The 21,889-nt window shown below is 45.6% G+C and overlaps 1 protein-coding gene across 5 annotated transcripts in view; it reads left to right on the top strand.

The window, feature by feature from the left end:
- Window positions 1–309: 309 nt before the first annotated feature.
- The window catches only part of COL5A3 (collagen type V alpha 3 chain), a 128,292-nt gene continuing 106,712 nt past the window's right edge, over window positions 310–21,889 (top strand). For 3 of the 5 annotated variants that reach the window (XM_053369420.1, XM_053369417.1, XM_053369409.1), the window contains exon 1: window positions 311–457. In XM_053369420.1, coding sequence (XP_053225395.1) covers window positions 385–457 — 73 coding nt within the window. In that variant the 5' untranslated portion in view covers window positions 311–384. Of the gene's footprint in view, window positions 458–21,889 lie in introns of all 5 variants that reach the window. The other 2 variants (XM_053369445.1, XM_053369451.1) reach the window with 1 other exon arrangement.

Genomic DNA, 21,889 nt, shown 5'->3' with positions numbered 1-21,889 from the left:
ATTATCAGGTGTGTGTGCTGGGTGAAGGGGCATTTGTATGTGCGTGTGAGAGACAAACAGAGGCAGAGACAGCGTTAACATGCTCTTCCTGCTGAGTACCCTGAGGAAAGTCAGGGCGCGCTCCCTTCCCCGCTCTGGGGCAGCCCGCTCCTCAACTCTTAGCCGCCCATCCGAGCGCGCTGCGTCCGGCTCAGGGAAGCCCCTTCGCGTCCCCTCCCGCCGGGGCGGCCGGGGCGCCTGGCGGGCGCGATCGGGGGCGGGCGCGGGGCGGGGCCGGCGCGCCTCTCCCGCCCCTCTCTGGCCGCGGCGCTGCCTGCGCACCTTCCCGCGGAGTCTGCGAGCGGAGCAGGGAAGCGCCCTGTGCGATCCCGGCGCCGAGTGAGGATGGCACAGCTGGCGAGGCGCCTGATCTGCTTGCTGGCCCTCCTGTGGCGCGGACTTCCCCGGACTGGGGCAGGTAAGGGGCGCCGGGCGCTAGAGGGAGGCTTCGCAGGAAGTGGTCTGGGCTGCTGTCCGGGGGCCTCTTACGCGCAGCGCCGAGCGCGCGTCGGACAAAGCGATGTAAAGGAGCCGGACCGAAGTGGCCCCTCCAGCTCCATATTGTCCACCCAGGCAGCCAGCAGCTATCCCCGGGGTTTCAGGAAAGGGACGTTCCCAGCCCGATGCGGAGAAGCCGGGCATTGAACGCGGCACGTCCTGCGTGGAAAACAGGCGCTCAATCACGGAGCCCCTTCAGTTTGAAGAATGGACGTGCCATTTAAAAGAATGGCTTCCAGCAACGCCTTGGGGCAGCCCAGGTTTTTGAGGGCTACCTGTGCCAGTGCGTTTGTCACACTGTTTGAGTCTGATAGCTCAAGCTGAGAGCAGGAGATACTTCATTTCAGGGTCCTGGGTTCGAGCCCCACATTGGATTCCTGCATTGCAGGGGGTGGACTAGATGACCCTCGTGGTCCCTCCCTTCCAACTCTACGATATATTATTCTATTATCTTCCTATTCCCTGGCGCCTCCTTCCACCCCATCACCAGCCACCTGTTCCACAGGTGAGCGAGCAGAGAGCCCTGCGCCGTTTGAGGGGTTCCCGCAGGCATGTGAGGATGTGTGGACTTTAGGTATCCACAGGCATCGGAGACCCAGGACACCTCCCTCCGAAAATCCGTGCAGGGGAAAAGCAGAAGCCCCCGGGCCCCCAAGCCCCACCGAGATGTCGGAGGGACCGCAGCGAGGGCCATTTATCCCGCGCACATCCAATTCGGGAGAGTCCTCTGTCGAGGGAGGTTTCTCTCCGTCATGTTTTGGCTGGTGCAAAGGAGGGAGGCGCCACCTGCCAGTGTGGATCCATTCCTACCTCAGTGTTTGCGTCCCTTTCCGAGGGTCAATGCACACAATCCCAGGGCGCACCCAGGGTGCTTGCCCACAGTATGATGGTGGTAAATATTTATATATCACTTTTTAGTGTTCAAAGTATTCAGTTAGAAAATTTGGTTGGTTAAAAAAGAAAATACAATTTGAGTTTAAAGGTGCCACAATTAATAGGGACAGTGGATTTTTAATGAACACATTATCATTTTTAGTACAAGTGCTTATGAATGCCTCTTCTAAGATGCTGCCTGATGCTGGCATATGCATTTGTGTCTGAATACAAAGAAAGTGTGATTCTTGCTTCAGAAACTATCCACATGTTAATACATACAAATATAATTGATGGATTAACCAACCTTAATTTAACATAATGCATACTATTGATTGATTAAAATGTATTTAATTGAGTTGCAGTCCTAATGTTATCCCATCATTGTGGACCTCCAGACCTTCTTGGTAGTAACATTTACTTAGAATACCTTGATCCCAAACACTCATTTAGCATTCTGAGCCTGCAGAGCATGCTCCATCCTCTGCGCCAAAGAACAGCATCCCTCAAAATATTTTCTTTTTGTGCTTCTGCAAACAGTGTGGTTCTCTTAAGCCTGTTGTTAGCTCCTACTTGTTAATGGATGGCACTGGTGTGGCTACAGAAGGACCAGCACATTATGAACAGATCATTATTAGTACATACAGATGGTGCCTGCAACAAAGTGTTGCAGTTGTGAAGTGCTAGTGCTCATCATTCCAGCCATTTCCATATAAATCGGATCACTTTCCCATTCATACTTAAAATATGACTGGTAGCACCAAGAATGCATACTTTAAAATATATGTTGGTACACATGCATGCCATGGAGAACTTTTGCAGCTATCATGCAAATGGCTGCAGGATTGTATTGGATATAGCAAGGTCCATAAATTTAAAGTTGCTCAGAATACAGGGGGCAGGTTATAAAATGAGACTTGTTAAATTTCTTAAAATATCTTGTTAAATATCTTCACCACTCGTGTTAAGTTTGGTAGTTTTAGATTCTGGACTTAATGTGGGCTATGTGTGTGGGCTGGTGGGGTGGGATTCCTATTTAGATGATGCAGTAAGTCAGCCCTGCTGTGTTTGGGGGTGGGGTGAGTAGTGCCCTGGACTTCTTTCCCCAACCAAGTTCTTCCCTGATCCTCAATTGCCCCCAGTTTGTTTGTTGGTTCCATTTAAATTGCTGGTGTTGATCTGTAAAGACCCACACAGCTGAGGACTGAGGTTGTTCTCCTGCATGAACCAGCCTGTTTGGTGTGTTCACCGTCTAAGACCCTGCTCTCTGCGTAGCCCTGCCTTGGGGAGTGAGGCAGGTAGTTACCAACTGCAGGATATTCCCTCTTGTGAAATGCCTTCCTTGGAGGTATTAGGCTGGTTGCTTACTCTTCTTTCTATTAGCATCAACTTAAAATATATTTTGATTGCATGAGTGTTTGGTGGGTGATCGCATAGAAATTATGTCCCTGCCCTATTATTTCTACCTGCTGCATAGTTCTACTCCCTATCTATCTATCTATCTATCTATCTATATCTATATATTTGTTATTTAAGGCCAGCCTTATGTGTATGTTTATAAAAATGTGTTATATTTTCCCCCAAATTGCATTTCTTAATTCTTATGTCAGCTGCCATGAAGATTGCTGTGTAGAAAAGGTGAGGGGTGAGAAGTGTTTGTTAATGAAATGAAATAAGTTAATAAGCAGGAATCTATGAACCACAGAACCACCAGTGTTCCTAAGATCTTACTTATAGATGGGCTGGAGGAAGAAGGCTTGCAAGGGAGATTGGATGGGGCTCCAGGGTGTGTGGGGCAAGCTGTGCAGTTTGCCTTTCTCACAGCCACCCATGAAGATGAATAACGCAGACAGGCACCCACAGCGAGGGGCTTAGATAAACACTGTGCAGCAAAGTACACACTCTTGTATCTACCCTGCGTAGAAGGCGACCCTCAGACACAAAGAGATGGGCAAATACAGATGGGAAATGGACACATTTGAATAATGTTCTCTCTGTATCTCTCTCACACACATGCACACGCACACACAAATATTCAAGTGTACATTTCTTGATATTTATTTACTTACTTATTTTCATTGCTTATTTAGAGCAACTACCTTTCTCCTTAAAACAACCCAGCCAAACCTCAGAGTGACAAGCAATGCTACGATCACATTGTTTTTGCAGCAGTTTCTCCTAGAAAAGGAGTTTTATGGCATCTGCTTACCCCAGTGTAAGCAGCTATCTAAGGAGACCTACCTTACAAACTGTGCTTGTTAGTTTGTTTAGATCAGAGGTAGGGTACCTTGTTGGCCAGATCTTTATTTCCCCACCAGCTCCTGTGGGCCAACTCATCTGTCAAAGTTGACTTGTGGGGGGAGGGATCTACTTCATCAGCATGTTCCCCACAGGGAACTCTCTGGCAAAGTGGCACCCAATAGGACTGAACCCTGCCCTTCACCCATCAGCTGATTGCACCCTGTGGTTTGGGGGAAATGGTCTTGTGGACCAACTTGGACCCTCTGGTGTCCCAAATTGCCCCATGGACTGGAGGTTCCCTGCCTCTTGTTTAAATTTATACTCTGCCCTTTAGATACACCATTGTGATTATGCCTTAAGTAACATAGCCACTCTATAAAGACAGTATCCATATAAAGCAGATAAACAAAACTTTAAAAACCCGTTTGGGGTGAAGAATATTGTTCCCTGGCAGCCTTGCTGTGGAGAACATTCCAAAACTTGGGGGGGGGGAGGGTGCTGTCACCACTGAAAAGGCCCTTTTCCTGGTAGCCACCCACCACACCTCAGATAACATGGTAAGCTGGAAAGGGGCTTCTGAGTATGGACAGGCACTGGTGGAGTCTGGCCACTTTCACATACTGTGACCCCTTAAAGAGCTTTGAAAGTTAGGAGCAGCCCTTGAAACTGGGCTCAGAAATGCAGGAGAAGCAGCTGAAAAAGCTCCGCCACAATGTGCTTGTCATGCCCCTTTCCCTGTAAGCAGCCTAGCATCTGCATTCTGAACTATTGTAATATTCATTCAGGTAGCAAATGTAAAACACTTTGAAAACAGAGGCTTTGTGCAAATGCTAAGTGCTATTCCTGACGTGAAGCAAGTAGCAGCAGTACCGTCTAGAAACCAGGTTTGCTGCAACCTGTGCTGATTTTGCACAAGGCTTGATATGACACCTGCAGGGATCAGCATGGGGATCTATGCAATCTTGTATATTGCAAGATACCTCCAGGTATACAAACACTAAGCAATGCAAAAAAAGAGAAGGAAATCTTGGGCAAGGCCAAGGGCAAGGTGATCGTTTTTACAAAACAGCCTTCTGTGACTAGAAGTGCATGCAAGCTTTTGAGCAAGATCTTGAATGAGCAACGGTGGCTTGTGCAGCTCAGAAGCTTATTGTACCCTTGTGCCAAACTGCTGTGGCAAATACAAAAAAAAGTTCTTTTCACTCACACATGGATGCTGGAACATGTTTCAGGCTACTTTTGTGTGGCCTGTTCTGGAAGGGCTGGTGTGTTTCACCACAGGATGCCTGGTGCTGAGTGAGTCCCTGTTGGTTCAGATCAGATCAGAAGAATCTTTAGTTGCATCAGCCACTAGCCATAGCAATAAAATAAAATACAATGAACCGAAGTTATAGATAAAGGCTTAGCTATACAAAATACATTCTAGAGGTTTTCATCAATACCTGTAATCAAATAATATATCTTATTCTAATTGCCCCTGCTAAAATTTTTGCAGTTTTGCTGTCACTTGGTTATCTTGATCTGCCTGAAGAAAAGGCTCTGTTGGTTCTTGCACTTGCCTTCTTTGATGGTGAGTGGTGAAGACAAAGCCTGTCTGGTGAGCGTAACTGAGCATGCTCAGAGAAGACAAAATGGTAGCGATCCACCAAATGATGATATTTTACTGCTTTTAGGATGGGGCTGGATTTTCACTGCATCAGCAGTAAAATTCTAAGCATAACGATCACTCCATGTGGGATGCAGCACATGGCACAAGTTTCTGCCCTGTCCATGCAAACTGCCAAGATAATAGCTTGTGGTGCCATAGAGAAATTGATGTTTACACAGAGGTGTAGAGTCCTTTGTGGTCTTGGCAAGGAGCTGTTTCAGTGCCCCCCTCAAAAAAAAATCACTTTACTGTGACCCAATAACTCTCTCTCTCTTCAACAAGTGAGTGCATATACATATTTTAAAAGTACAGGTAAACGACCCCTGGACGGTTAAGTCCAGTCAAAGGTGACTCTGGGGTTGCAGCGCTCATCTCGCTTTCAGGCTGAGGGAGCTGGCATTTGTCCACAGACAGTTTTCCGGGTCATGTGGCCAGCATGACTAAACTGCTACTGGTGCACGGAGGACTGTGATGAGTGCCAGAGTGCACAGAAACACCATTTACCTTCCTGCCGCAGCGGTTCCTATTTGTCTACTTGCACTGGCATGCTTTCAAACCGCTAGGTTGGCAGGAGCTGGGACAGAGCAATGGGAGCTCACCCCATCACAGGGATTTGAACTGCCAACCTTCCGATTGGCAAGCCCAAGAGGCTCAGTGGTTTAGACCACAGCACCACCCGAGCCACTGTTCAGAGCATGCACACACTGACCTGCATCCCCCGCCACTCAGGCACCGATGTATGTGACATCGGATGTCTGTCTGTGCAGTGAGTATTAAACAAACAGTCTCTCCTTCATGTCGCAGATGTCTGGAAATGCAGCAAAGAGCCGGCAAATGCGTTTGATCACCCTCATGGCCACTGTTGATGCTCGGTAGTGTTAACATCATCATGTCAAACATTTGCTAGGGGAATGCAAGATACTCCTGGCCCCTTGAGCAAGTTCTGACACGGGTCTAGGACAACTACAGAAGGGGAAGAGAAGACTGATAGTATGAGATCTTGATGCTTTATGATGGCTTGGCAGCTGGACCAGAGCTGGACAAAACAGCTCTGTTCTCTTTAACCAGAGGTGAATGAGGGCATCAAAAGCAGAAAGGCCCAAGACATTTGAGCCCAAGAAACATCTACAGCTTCATTCCAAGCTCATCAGAGACTTGTTTAGACATGATGGAGAAAAAATGAGAGGCCTTTCAGGCAGATGAGCTCAGCGTCTGCACCTGAAGTGCCACAGGGATTGAGGGACGGCTCTAGATGACAGTTGCCAGGAGATGGGCTTTGTCTGCATGCATGTAGCAACAAGCTTGCAGGCATCAAATAGTGGTCAAGAGCAGAGATAGATAGTCATAGGTGCTTGGTCTCTGTGCGATTTGGATGAATGTATCTCTTTTTGTCAATCACCATTTGATTTCCACCAAACATATAATCACTGAGGCCTGATGCTGCTTATTCCACCTCCTAATTTCCACTGTCTCAAGCGCTATATATAGGAACATTTTGCAGAGCACTGGCAGTGCTGCCAGGACTTTTAATCAAAGAATGATAGAGCAGGAAGGGACCTTGAGATCATCTTGTTCAGGGCACACTGTGTGGTGCCCTCCAGATGTTGCTGGACTGCAACTCCCATCCACCCCAGCCTGCATGTCCAGTGGTTGGGGGTGTCAGTTGTAGTCCATCAACATCTGGAAGGCCCACAGGCTCCCCTTCCCTGTCTTGTCTCACCCAACCTCTTGCTCATTGTGCATGTGTCTCTCACAAACCACATGTTCAGGCAGGGGAGTGGGGGGTTATCCTTGTTCTGTGGGCCAGCAGTGCAAGTATGTGAGGGTGGGAGAAAGGGAGGGCTATCACTATGCCTAAAAGTCTATCATAGTTCAATATAGTAGCCCTAATAACAGGGAGCACTTCTACGGCAAGGCATTTTGTTTCCCATTATCATTGCTCCTATCACCAGCGGCTGGGAGCAGCTGAAACCCTTCAGTCCAGTTTCCCCTCCTTTTGTGTGTCTGTTGCTGCCCCCCTACAACAACTGGTGTCCCCCATGCACAGCCGTCCCTCGCTCCGCACAGGTGACTTGCTCTCCAAATATAGTTCACACCCCCCACAACCTCGGTCACCACCCCAGTTGCTTTTGTGCAACAGCAAAATGCTGGACCCCCCTCCCACTGCCACGGTGTCCGTTTGATGGGGTAATATGTTGCAACATAGGGAAGTGATCAATTGGCCTTTCTGTTTTGTCTCAAAGGGTAGGAAGAGCAATATGTCCCCAGCCTAGGGTCTCCTTTTCCAGACTGTAACCTCTTAGCCTGTGCAAGTAGGTTATGTGCAGATTTCCTGAATGACTATTAGCTAAGATTTTGGGAGAAGATGTTATTTTGAAGATGCATTTTGCTTCTGATTCTCCATAGTGGTAACTTCATGAGAATGATAACGAAAGACTTGTTTGGTTCAATATCTTGCAGTTTGTGTGTTCACAACCAACTGAATCAGAGTATAGATCACCCACAAATCCTGCTAGTCCACATGGAGTAGCAGGATCGTGGGCAGGGGAGGGAGAGGAGGAAGCTATTTTTGCACCCTTTATTTATTTATTTGAAGATATCTATACCAGTCTCCATTATTGTTTCCAGAGAAGTTTCAACAACTAAAAACAATAAAATTAAAATACTATTTAAAATAAAACAGTAACTAAATTCATAAAAAACGTTTAAGTTGCTCAAAAGCCCAGGCAATGTGTGTATAGCCTATGCCTTAAAAGGAGTTGTTCAAGGTACCACTTTTTTTGAGGCACTGTTTGTTTTGAGGTACTGTTTTCTTTTCTGTTGTGACTAGTAGGAATGTCACGGATGTATTGACACATCTCTTGAGGGACAGAGAAACTTCAGTTTTTCTAGAACCTGCCCACTTTTATTTAAAAAGCAAGGGAAAAAATAATGATGGGCTGATGTTACTCAAACTCACTGATCTGCACACACAAATTGGCACTGGAAAAGCAATGTTTGTTTCACTTCAGCACTCATGCCATAGTGACTCATGGGAATAAATCATCTGGAAGCCCTCTTAATGATTATACATGGAGATAGATGCAGGATACAGCACCCTGAGAATGTTTGGTTTTGACTTTTAAAAAGCATAAGTTTCTAGCTCTTGTGATTGCAGAGAAGAACATGAAAATAAATAGGCAGTCAAGAAGTGCAGGTGGAGGAAACTGGGAAGGGCTTTTAGTGAGAGAAAGTGGTGCATAATGGCTAAAAGACTGAGCTGTGAAACAGGAAGACCCAGTTCCTATTTTGCCTCTGCCATGGACTTGTTTGGTTTTAAAACATGGGAACAGTAATGCCGACCTACCTTTAAAAAATAAAATTATTTATACTTTTCAAATATATACATTTCACTGATTTTACAATCATTTTGACATTTTAAAACTTAACTTCCTTCCCCCTCTTTCTGCGGTTCCTTAAATTTATTTTTAATATCTTCTGCATACCCAAATTAACTTAACTTACTCATTTATTTATCTCTCTCTCTCACACACACACACTTATGTAGCTGCAGGTTATTACAATAATCCTGCCAATGTTTATATCTGTTTACAATTGATCTGTAAATATTAAATAAACCATTTCCATTCTTTTATAAAACGTTTGTTATCTTGATTTCTTATTCTTTCACCATTTCTGCATATTCCATAAGTTTTTGTATCCATTCTTCCTTTGCTGGGACCTCTTCTTTCCAGTTGTGGCCCAAAATGCCCAGTAACGCTGACCTACCTTAATGCTATGGCCTACCTTACAGGGTTGATGTAAAGACCACATTTTGTGATTGTGAGGAGCACTCTGAAAATGGAATATTGCTGTTAATGTTGTTATTTCTACAGGGAAGGGGAGAGATTCTTTATTCAATTGTTCAACATGTATTTCACTTTTGCAAGATTGCCAGACCAGTAGAGTATCTGGCTTAGATTTTAGCATCCAGACAGGCTCAGTTTCTAGAAACACATGGGAGTTATTTCAGTTCTGGTGTTTGCTGATAACTTTTGTGAAATACTACAAGTTATATCTGAGCTGAGTGGGGTTTTTGGTGGTCCCAGGGTGGGACCTAAATTTGCTCAGCATCTCTTGGTTCTTCCTTGGTGATTACTGTTTTACTGGTCCTACAGTTCACCTCTCCCCATTTTTCATAACTCTCCACCCTACATTTGCCCCATTTCTTTCCACAAATTCTAGTTTTGAAATGCAGAGAAAGCCTAAATGATTTCTGTATTGCGATCCCAAAGCATATAACTCTCTTGCTCTCTCCCTCCCCCCCCCCCCGTGTGTACACAGAGACACACACACATACATATACCTCTATAGGCTGTATCGAATGCTAAGCCTACTCAGAGTCCTCACTGAAATTAACGGGCCTAAATTAGTCATGTTAATTAATTTCAGTGAGTTTACTCTGAGTAGGATTAGTAATGGCTGCAATCTTATCTATCTGTCTGGAAGCACACTGCATAATTTATTCCAAATCACCCAACATGGGCCTTCTTGTTGCAAAATTTCATTTTGTTTTTTATTTAAAAATCTTTGTTTGTTTTGATTCATTGTATACAAAGTTATGGTTGAGAACAAGGGCTGGGGCAAATACCTTGGAGTCAAGAATGTACACAGCTGCTTGCATTCTGTTCTTTGGCCTCATTCCTGGACAGCTAATACTCAGAAGCATGCAGTTTCAACCACAACTTTCTCTGAAAGGGGGTCAACAGGACATCAGGCCATATAATGTAGCCTGCACTTCCATGCCACACAGGATTGCAAGTACTGCTGCCTGCCAGATATGTCCCAGTATGGCAAGACTTAAGGTGACATTGGTGGCTGCAAATGCCAGTACTAAGCTCTGCCAAAACCAGGCCATCTCAGCTGAATGTAGGAAGCTACCTTCTACCTTAGTCAAACTGCCGGCCCATCTCATTCAAAATGGTCTAGACCATTAGTAGTGGCTCTCCTGAGTTTTCAGATGGGAGTCTTTCCCAGCCCCTTACCTGGTGATGTTTGAACCTGGGGCCTTCTGCATGCAAAGTAGGTGCTCCAGCCCCAGCCCCATAACTCTATGATTTCCCCACAATCATAATCATAGAACTAAGAGAATGACATGCAGCCTGGGCTTCCAATACTAAACTGAAACCAGCACTAAGCTGAATGTTAAGAACTAAGACAGCGGTCTTGCTCTGTACCCAAGTATCTCTATGTATTTCTGGCACTGGCAATTAGAAAGGCAACCAGGTGTGTCAAACACCAGATATACGTTAATTGTTGCTAGCCACTCTTGGCAGTGGGTTTCAGTTGTCATATCAATAAGTAGGACTGCATTAGGAGTAGCCTTCTTGGCAGTCACAGGGCCAAAGGATCACAGAGATGGATGAAAGGATTGAAAATTATGTGCTGGCTGGCCACACAGGGCTCTTCTAACCTCTATTGTGTGGGGGAGAGAAAGGCATGGATCGACATGTGTTTATATGGAACAGTGCTTCTTAAACTGTTGTCCACTGCAATAAAATATCCGGCTTTTCTAGCACTGGGCCGAGTGTTGCATTCTCTGGCTATATAACAGACACTTGGGGGTAATCTTGAGAGGCTTCCAAACAAAATCTTCACTGCTTCATTTGCCTTTTCTAAGTGTAACTCAGTGCATCAATATGCTCATGTGGCTGGGATGAAGTGTGCCTATAGCTTGTGAGTGCCTATAGCTTTCCACTGCAGTGCCATGACTGAAAATGCATGTTTCAAAAGGCAAGCTGTAAAATATCAAGAGGTATCGTATGTGTTTCCTTGTGGCTTTTGTCTCTTCTTCTCCCCTACTGATGCTTCCTCACTATTGAAACGTAGATTGTAAGCTCCTTGGGGATGGGGGCCTGTCTGTTTTAGCTTCTGAAACCCTCAGTTGTCATGTATATTGGAAGTTCATGATGGATATAATTTGCTGCTGCTGTTATTAACTATCATCACCACCATGCAGTTTCTTTATTTTGAAAATGTCTGTGCTGCCCTTCAGTAAAAACCCTCAGGGCAACATATAATGAAAACCAGTAGAAATACAGAGCATAACAGAAATGAAATAGCAGAAGCAGCAAGAGAAACAAAATAAAATTTAGCAGAATAGACAAAATCATAACCAAGACTAGCTTATACTACTTGCTGAAATGCATGTGATTCTGGGAAATGTTCAGTGTTGTGGTATATCAAATATTCTGTTAGTGCAAGCATTTCTGCTTGTCAGATAAAATGACCCCCCCCCTGCTCTGGGGGTTCTTCTGTGCCCCACTGAGCCAATTTCATGGGGCATTGGGGCTCATGGGGGAAGGAGAGTGGGGAAAGCCCCTTTGCATAAGCAGAAGTCCTTGTACATGGCTTCCTGCCCATTCCATTCCATTTTTATTAATAACATGGTGGGAAAATACCTGTTCAGGTTCCTGATAATGGGACTTGCTGCTCCTTAGAACAGATGACAAGATGGACCTCCTACTGCTGACTTGGACCTTGACTTTCCACTCATACATTTGTACTCACCAGGACAACGTTCATTTTCTCTGCAGTGGTGGTTGATGCTCTAATCTAAATGTCATCAGCTTTCCCCTTCATATTCTCCCAGAACAGTTTGTTATCATTGCTTTATACTGGAGGGTTTTATCTGTTTAGACAGTAAAGATAAGTTAATGTTTTTTGTATTTGGCTTCTGAGGAAACTGGAATATTTTCTAGCTCTGGAATGAGGTGAATGATTCTGTGTTTGGTGAGACTCTGTGTTGTGTTTTGCACATCTCTCTGCATTGGGGTGCCTGTTTGTGCAGTTGTTCCAGGCAGCCACTGCAGACAAATTGGCTTCTTGCTGGTTTTGAGTCAGCTTTCCACCTGCTTCTAATATTAAGATGGTTCCCATGGGCTGCACCACTTATTGTTCAGCACCATGGACAGGTCACCAGGGAGGTCACCTGTGCTCAGGGAAGGAGATTCAATAACATGCAGCAGCAGTAGGTGGTGCTTACAGGTTTGACATCATTGGCTCGGGGGTTGCCCTGGAATTTATCTTCTTTTACTGCTGGGAATGGAAAATCCAGATTTTGGCAGGTCGTGTAGATGAGCCAATGGGGACATACGCCCAGCTGTGAACATCTGGCAGGCATGGGCTCTGGCTGGAGCTCCATGTATCTGGTGGAGGAAGACTTGGCTGGCCTGTTTCCTTTTCCATATTTTTTCCTCCAGTGGAGCTGTTGCTGCCTGAGCTGGTAACTTGTCAGTGTATCTAGCAGCCCCCGAAGCTGAGCCAGGGACACTCATTATCTGGGGCCAGGGATGGTCCCTAGGCCTCTTTCATTTAATCAGTGCTGAAAAGCTTCTGTGTGCTGAAAATTAGCACCATTTTATGTCTGTTGCATGCCCCCCCCCCATGTTTATGTATTTGCTCCTTTCCTGTTGCTGGATCCTTCATCACACTAGGAATGCTTGGATAACAGAATCATCCTCATTGGCACTCCTTTACCTGAGGGGTCTGAAGTAGCACAATTTCTGTGCTCACAGGAATCTATAGCTCCTGACTTCTACAGGGACCATCACCAGGCAATCCTGCTACTTTGCTAAGTAATGGAAGTAGCCAGACACACAGGGGAGCTTTCCCCTCTCTCCTTTCCTGTGGCTCCCTTTGAGGCTTATAAGCCACCAGGAGGGTCTGGAACCTTGTAGCATCTCTCCAGCCCTGCCCTTCCTTACCTGGCTGAACAGCTTTCTTGTGAGCAAACAGCTGATCTATCAGCTTCCTCCTCTTATTCTTTACACCTATATCCCAAGTGATTCTATCATCAGCACATTATAGGATCTAGCTATAAAGGTAAAGGGACCCCTGACCATTAGGTCCAGTCATGACTGACTCTGGGGTTGTGGCGCTCATCTCACCTTATTGGCCGAGGGAGCCGGCATACAGCTTCCGGGTCATGTGGCCAGCATGATGAAACCGCTTCTGGCGAACCAGAGCAGCGCACGGAAACACCGTTTACCTTCCCGCCGGAGCGGTACCTATTTATCTACTTGCACTTTGATGTGCTTTCGAACTGCTAGGTTGGCAGGAGCAGGGACCGAGCAATGGGAGTTCAGCCCGTCGTGGGGATTCAAACCACCGACCTTCTGATTGGCAAGTCCTGGGCTCTGTGGTTTAACCCACAACGCCACCCTAACTACTAGTGATACCTGAATTGGACTCACATCTCTGTATACTCCACTCTGTAGCTTCAATTGGATCTTGGGTACAAGAGGTGATGGGGGTGGAAATAGTGGTGCTGAAATTCCTAGGATAATGAGGAGAAGAGAGTTAGGGCTACATGCAGCTTAGCAGAGGAAAACCCATTTCCACTGGTCAGCCAGCCATTTTGTATTGTCCATGCAGAAGCCAGCTACTCTGAATGGGAGAAAGTTTAGAAGATACTGTTCCACTGGCCTGCTGGCCTATTGTATTGCATGCATATTTATTTTATTAGCCACCTTAAGATCTTCTGTTGGAAAAAAGAGATAGGAGTTAATGAATAAATGAAGTGTGATGGTTGTTCAAAGAGCCGACCTAAGAGACAAACAAGGTGTTATAGCTATCTTGTTCAGGCAGAGTTGTGGGGAGGGGTGGCTTTCCCCCACCTAAAACTGATCTTTCTTCAGCGTAGTGATGGTATTTTCTCCTGTGGTCAGTACTGACTTATGTGCCTGCTTAGCACACACCCCTTCTTCACACTTAGTCTACTGGGAATCTAAATTTATCACCCGTCACTTCCATTCAAGCCTAGTTTGTGCTGAGCCACTTCAACCTGCAGGTGAGGGAGGAATCTTATTGATTATCTGACCTTCCATACTAGCAAAAATTCCTTGCAGAAGAGCAGGAACCCCAAACCATTGGTGAGAAGAGTAAGCAATAACTTTACTCTCCCTTGTTCCCTGCTTCTGTACGGAGGAGAAATATATGTTTCCTCCCGTATCTGCACTGTGAAGCAGCCCAGCCTAGATGACACAGGTTTATTATTTCCCCGAGAGCTAGGCCTCAGACTTGAAGCCTGGTGGGGTTTTCTGCCTGCATTCCTCTCTTTGGTACCAGCACATTATGTTCCTTGGGATCAGATCCTGACTACATGAGGCAGGGCCTGGGATCATCTCAGTTTGGGGCAGAGCAGGTCAGGGCTGGAGCCTACAAGCAGCCAGAGACCACCCACAGTGCATTTTTTCCAAGCCACTTGCGGTTCATCATTTCCTCCTCAGCTCCCAGGCTGCAACTTTGTGAATAAACCTCCTCCTTCCCACCCAAGCTTTCCTAGTATCCTTCATTCCATCCTGACCCTAGCCCTGTCCCTTCTCCACATTTTTGATGCACACCAGGGCAAATTGCAGATGAAGAGGGAGATCCCTTATTTAGCCTTCCAACATCTTTTTTAAAAGGTAAAAACACAGCCATGAGGAGAGGGAATTTAATCCTGCCCCCTTGCCATTTTCCTGATTGAAATTCACCTTCCTGAACTGCTGTTAGCCCCAGGAGGGGAAGGCAATGGGCACAGTATAGGTGCTTGTGTTCCTGCTGGGCCTAGAAGTGAGCTTGGGGGACAATTTTGATCAGGGAAATGGCACTGGAGGAAGGGTTAAGCCACCTTTCCTCAGTGTGATGGCCCAGATCCGGTTTTTGCATTCTCCTATGCCTTCTTTTTAGCTTAAAAAGATGTCTGGAGATCCAGTCATGGACCTCCCATGTCACATGTACTTTTGGATTCAAATCCAATTCAGAGCTTTTTGCTGCCTGATGTTATCCAAAAACATTGTGGGGGAATGATAAAGACATAGAATAAGCGATGCTGGGTCCACTTAGCCCTATGGTTTTCAAACTCCCTACCCACTGGGAAACGTTTCCTCGATTTGCCAGCCAAGGACTCTTTGCACATGTCATTGCAGGAGATTTGGTTGGAGGCAGCTGAAGACTAAGTGGCCAGTGGCTCCATGAAGGCATACTCTGTGCTTCCCTGTGACTGAATTTCAGGAGAAGGTTGGACCTCTTTTAAAGATCATCTTGCCATGGGACCCTGATAAGCTTCCCTGGAACTCCATTTGGAAAGTGCAGATGCCATTCAAAGTTATGCTACCCGTAAGCAACAGCGACATCTGTTAGCTAGAAGCTAATAGCATGAAACTCAGCATCTGGTAGTCAGAGGAGTAGCATAGACATGGAGGCTTAGGTTTGGGCTATTTATTTGGGCTATAGCAGTGAGATCTGCAACAAAATGTTTTATTGAACTTATTTCAGATTTTAAAAATATATTTTATTACAGGTTTTGTTTATTTAAAAATTGGAGCCTTTTTTAGATCAATATTTCAGATGCTCTCAGCAGAGACAGTCAATGACATTTGCAGCCAGCTCAGAATGGAGCCTGGCTGGTATCTGTGGTTTTGATTTCCCACCAATCATCCTAGAATATTCCTGATCTAAATGGCAGGTTGCTCTGAACCACAATGTCATTTCTCTTGTGGCCTCAGACACATAGTTGGGTTGGGTGATATTTGTCTCGCGCTCTTGTGTGAGCCCTTCTCACCGTCTCTGGGTGTGTACTTGCATGAGAAACTGTGTCATGTGAGTCAGGAGCTCATAGATCTTAACCATGGCAACTTCTTCAATCTGAGAACTTTGGAAAAATGTGCTTTCCAGATTGCAGATGTTATTGCAGCCAAGATCCATGAACTCTTGGCTTATATTGCATGCTTGTTCACATGAGCACGCACTCCTGAGCTGCTGAACTAGCCCTCAGTTTTTTCTCCCCTTTGGCTTCTGATGTGAGATTTTGTACAACTCTTGTTTATTAGATGGAAACAAAAAATCTTGTTCACATCTCTTTGTGTTTGGAACACTGGCACAAAGAATGTATCCATCTCAGCTTACATGAACAAAGGCAAACCGCATTAGGGATTAATTCAGAAGGCATGTGTGAAACTTTATGGGCAGAATTCCATTTTCAATCCCCCTTTGCTGGCTCTAAGAAACGGATTTCCGTGGGAAATCTATCTGCCTGCTCAAATTTTAGTTAGCCGTGTAAGCACACTGTCATTCTTTCAATAATGTCAATTGCTTGTTTCTGTTGAACCACCCTCATTGTTTTTGTGCACGTGTGCATCACACACAGTTGCACTGAATCATGGGTTTTGTAGTCTCAAGGCTGGGGTGGGGCAGCCTCTCATTAATGGGCAGTTCCTATACCTGCCATTGTATGTGATGAGGCTGCAGCCAGAACACTTTCTGCTCCAGGAGTGGAAAATATGGGTGGGATTCAACTCACGAGCTCTGCCAGCAGAAGCCTATGCAAAGACTTCTCTTAGTGCACCAAAACTTCTTCCTCTCCTTGCCCTGCACTCTCCCAAATTGGCTCTGCAGAGGTTCAGGGTAACCCCTGGAATAGCACACAGGGGAGAACAGGGCAGATTGTTCCATCAGGCAAGCAGAAATTCTTGCACTGATGGAGCAATAGGTTTAGCGTGATGAATTCCTCTCTGAGACCCCCAAATAAAAATTGCTAGGTAGGCTGTTCCCCCTCTTTAAAATAAGCAGGTAGGCTGGGCCTGCCTCGAATTCCATCCCTGTTTTGCCCCTGTTCCTCTGCTGGCTTACCTTCCCCCACTGCCGACTGTGGGACAAACTTAAAAGTCCTGCTGGTCACAAGAGATGGGGGAAAGAATGAGCTTCATTCATGGAAGGAGTCAGGAGATGTAACAGCTGCAGCTGCCGGTTAATGCATGGTGTTTGTTAAAGGATGGAGGAGAAGAGCAGCAAATCAATTATTCTGGAGTAGATGCCTGTACAAAGTTATTGGTTTTGTGCAGAAATCCATTCCCTACTTTTTTCCACCTCAAAGGAGACTGTGGGAGGGCACTGCAGAGTTCTTTCTTGTTCTGCAGGCTATCTGTGAAGCTGTTCCTTCTATTGTAGGCAGCAGATCCCTAGGAAAGGAGTGTGTTTGCAGGAGCAGGGAAAGGTCTTCATCTTCCCCCAGTTCCCCCCTTGTCCTCCTCCCAGCATAACTACAGAACTACAGATGCATTAAGCTGCTGTTGAAGTACTTGTGCTGGCTGGATGTGGTCTTAGTTCCCCTATGGCCAAATCAGTTCCCACTGGGCTCAGGCTAAGCCTGCATTCAAAACAGGCAGTAGCCTGTGTTGTGTAATGGGCTCAGTTGTACAACTTCAAACTGGTGGTGAGGAAATCACATTTTTGAATGTTTCCTATGTCGTTTTGTGTGGCTTTAAAAAAAGAACATCCCTGCAAGTAGAAAATTTGCTCAGCAGCAGTCTAGGCTACCTTTCTCTGTGTAAGGAGTTTAAAAAGAAACAGGGAAGGGCATTGAAATAGTAGATGACCCTCGGGGTCCCTTCCAACTCTACAATTCTAACTCATGTGAAATCTGTTTCATATAAAACAGAACTGTACATCCAGGCCACATTCTGTTGCGTGTGTCAGTTTGTTTTATAGAATTTCACTCTATAGGTGGGATTCTATTTTGATTTTGCACATCTAACTGCAACGTAGGCATGCTGTGTGATTCCCAAACTCCTACATTCTCCTGTCTTGGGGCTCCCTGAAACCAGCCTTTGTTGGCAGTGGGTTGCTGGTGACATTTAGAGAGGGACAAGAGATTGTTTGCAGATGCTCAGCTCCCAAGGTCACATTTTCCACCACTGAATTTCTGTGTGCAAATGGGATGGCAGGAAAACAAGCCTCCCCCGCACGTCCCCATCATGCCCAGTTGCCATCCCAGCATGTGGCTGCTAATGTGGGAAGGTAATGTGGAAATCCTATTGAATGCTTTGCTTGGACAGGGAATGGTGACGGGGGTGGGCAGAGAGCAGCAGAGCGGAGACAATAAGTCCATTGGGAGCATTGTCAGCTGGAAGCAGGATCTTAGAACTAGGTCAAAGGAGCATGGGAGATGGGACAGAGTTGTGGCTTCTCTAGGGTCAGAGGTTCCATGTTCCCATCCCACTGCAGGAGGCAAAAAGAATTTGGTGGAAAGGGACTGAATGGACAGACTATGGTGTACTAGAACTCCCCACACAATTCCCAGCAAAGGTTAGAAAATTTGTTCAGGGAGAAAAGGAGAGAAACCATTTTTTAACCTCCAAGGAAATCTTTCTGCAGCCTCCTCACCCATCCCAACCATTGTGGAAGGTATTCTCAAAAGTGGGGGTGGTGCATGCGAAACCTCCAGTTCTCTTGCTACAAGGACCCTTAAAAAAGACAAACATTAAAAATGCTTAAATCAAGTGAAACAGACCTTCTTGTCAGTATGCAAAGCACACAATAGCCCCAGACTTAATTCTGAAGGGAGGGGGAGAAATGGTAGGACCTTCCCCCCTTGAGAAACTGCCACAGACAGCTTTTTATAACCACAGTGAGAGATTGAGGGGAGGTGTTTAATTTCCATAACCAATTTATTAGCTTTTAAGGAGCCACAAGGCTCTTTGTGGTGTTCAGTTCCAGAGCCATGGGAGGTGCCCAAGCTCAAGTCTGCCAGCTAGGATATGGTTCTCTGCCAGACCAGCCCTTGTGCCCTTTCCTGATGGATGGAGGCTGTGCATAGACTGTCAGTGCACTCCGCATATGCGCAAATGCATTCCTTCCTTTAATGTAGCTTGGCTTTTTCCTGGCTGAGCCTTGGGTTCTTTGCATAGGAGGGGAAGAGAATGGACACGACTCCTCCTTTGCCTCCCCCTCTTAGTCTTTTAAAAATGGCTCTGTAACCCTGGTAGAGAGCCTTGCTCTCTCTCGCCCCTGGACACACATAGGCTAGCCTAGGAGTATGCATGTGTGAAACATAGGCAGAATTTGCTTCTGTAATAAATGCCCAGGCCTCCTCAAGGGGCACCTTCCTGCTTCCACAGACTTAGACCGACCTGATGCACTTGTGCTCTGCTTTCCTTTGGTTATGTGGGCAATTTAACACTCATCCTTCTGTATACAGGCCCCCAGAGGAAGGAGGGTAGTGGTTAAGAGCATGAACTATGAGCTCTCAAATCCTTCACTTCCATACCCTCCAACATTTCTCTGATGAAAATAGGGACGTCCCATTCCATGATTATAATTTTACTATTTATACCCCACACATCTTACTGGGTTGCCCCAGCTGCTCTGGGCAGCTTCCAACACATATTAAAACATACTAAAACATCACAAATTAAAAACCTTCCCTATACAGGGCTGCCTTCAGATGGCTAGGGGGTTGGGTAACTCCATACCCTCCAACATTTCTCCAAGGAAAATAGGGACATCCTAAAGAAAAGCAGGACATTCTGGGATCAAATCAGAAACTGGGATGGCTTCTCTAAATTAGGAGAAATAGGGAAATAGGGACACTTGGAGGGTCTGCCTTCAATCTAACACAGGTCAAAAGATTAAATACTGTGATAGCAATAACTCGGTGGGGTTGATGTTAAAGCCTGGTGCCTTAATTAACTTAACATACTTATTGGTACATGATTTGTTAGTTCCTTAACTCTTTGCTTAAACCACAGGTAGGCTTCTTTTTAAAAGCTTAAAAACTTAAAATAAAATAAAAGCCTTGTATGAGCAGCCCACTAATAACTGAGGAAATAACCTTATGAAGAACTTTGTCAGAATGAGGGAGGTTGACTCAAATCCCCCTGCGGCGGGAGTTTGCTGGAACCCCTTTGTGTGGAAGAAACTGCCATTATTTTTTGCTTCTCAGTACATTGAAAAAATATATACAAAGGTTGAAAGGCAGGAAGCATGCCCACCTGTTGGAAGAGAGGCCATCCGAATAGTGGCTCTGGTTGCTCTAGGAACCAGAGAACACCAAGGAAGAGGTCGCCTAACACAGAATAAAGGGAGAAGGTTAGTTGGAAGTGACGGGGATTCCATTAATGCCTTTGGGTGCTTCCAGATGACTTATCTATAGAGCATTCATCCTTTTTTGTTTGCAGGGAGGCTAGGTGACGTTACATCAAAACAAGCATTATGCCAAGCTTTCCAATGCAATTTCCCATCACTTTCCTCACCACAGAAGTCCCATCTTTTCAGGAAATGGGTTTGTTGAGCAAGAGCTCAGTATCAACCTGAATTGTACAATCTAAATTTGCCAGTATGCAACTGAATCCCAGCTAAAACCATCAAAGGTCTGGATGCACCATCTCTCTCTCTCTCTATCTCTCTGAGCATCTAGAGCTCTTGGTCTTCAGCAAGCCTATATTGCTTTAAAATACCTGCAACTGATACACTTTTAATAATAATGAAAACTGGGTTTCTGGGATTCTTCCAGTTTAGGAAAGATGCAGAATGTCTCTTGCATTCCAGAAGATGTCTGTCACAGTCAGTGGTTTGCCAGTTCCGGTGGGTTATATCTGGAAGTGAGCCAAAATTTCCAAGAAGACAAGTTTCTGAGAACTTTTGTGAGATCTTTCTTTTCTTAGGCCCATCCCGTCCCTGGAAAAAGAGGACCACTTTGTAGAATTTTATCCAAATACTGTATTTTCCATGTATAAGAGAATCTTTCCCCCAAATTTTTTTAAGTTTGAAATTGGGGGTTGTCTTATACAAATATATAAATAAATAAATACATGCCACCATCCATATATCCGTAAGCACCATCCATATCCCCTCACTATTGGCCTCACGACAAACCCTGCAGCCCCCACTCTGAACATTGCTCCTTCCACCCGGTTCCCTCAGCCGCCCCCTGGCTACCCAGACCCCTCATTCCCCAAGCACACACACTCAGGCAGCTCTGGCAGTCGCAGCTCCTCGACCAGTCTGCATCTGCTGGCGCTCATGGAGTAAATATGGTACATACCGTAAATACTGAGTCAAAAGTGCAACACACAGGTGGGAGAGCTGGAGCTGCAGCTACAGTGAAGTTGCACTGAGCTGACAGGAGCAGCCACCATTACACAGCTTGCCTCACTGTTTGATGTTTAAATATACTGTACTAAATATACCAGTGTTTTGAATATTTAATAAAATATAAAAGTTGTTCTGTTTGGTGTTTAAAATATTTATGTCTTAATTTTGGGCTCAAATAATAGGGGTCATCTTATACATGGGGGTGTCTTCAACACGGAAAAATATACTGGCTGCCAGCCTCCAAGCAATGCCCCAGAGTGATACTAGGTCTGGGACACTGTGGTAAATGCAAAATGCTGCCCACACAGTCGATGTTGCCATTTGCAGAAGCTCTGCTATTGCCGCTGCTGTTGAGTATAACAGATAATGGACACGCAAGTCTTAAATGTGCCAGCTAATAGGCCACCAACACTACCATTGCTGGGCTGACATGGTCTGCCATATACAAATTTTCTAAGGCTCGGGTCTACATTTCTTAGTTTCCTTTCATCCCACACCCACAGTGGGGCAAGCCTATGGATCAGGCTGGTTTTTATTGGCCAGGAGGGCACTCTGGCCAACAGGATGTCAACCGCTGCCAATGCTGAGGATGCCTACATGTTGGGAAGGTAGCCAGTGATGGCAAGAATGGCTCGACAGAACCTGTATCCTAAGGCCATGGTGAGATTGGCTTCCACAGGCATTCACTGGATCAGG

The sequence above is a fragment of the Podarcis raffonei genome, chromosome 2 (genome assembly GCF_027172205.1).
Source record: "Podarcis raffonei isolate rPodRaf1 chromosome 2, rPodRaf1.pri, whole genome shotgun sequence".
Classification (NCBI taxonomy): domain Eukaryota; kingdom Metazoa; phylum Chordata; class Lepidosauria; order Squamata; family Lacertidae; genus Podarcis; species Podarcis raffonei.
The sequence above is the reverse complement of the archived record's forward strand: the minus strand, read 5'-3'. Positions and strand labels throughout refer to the sequence as shown.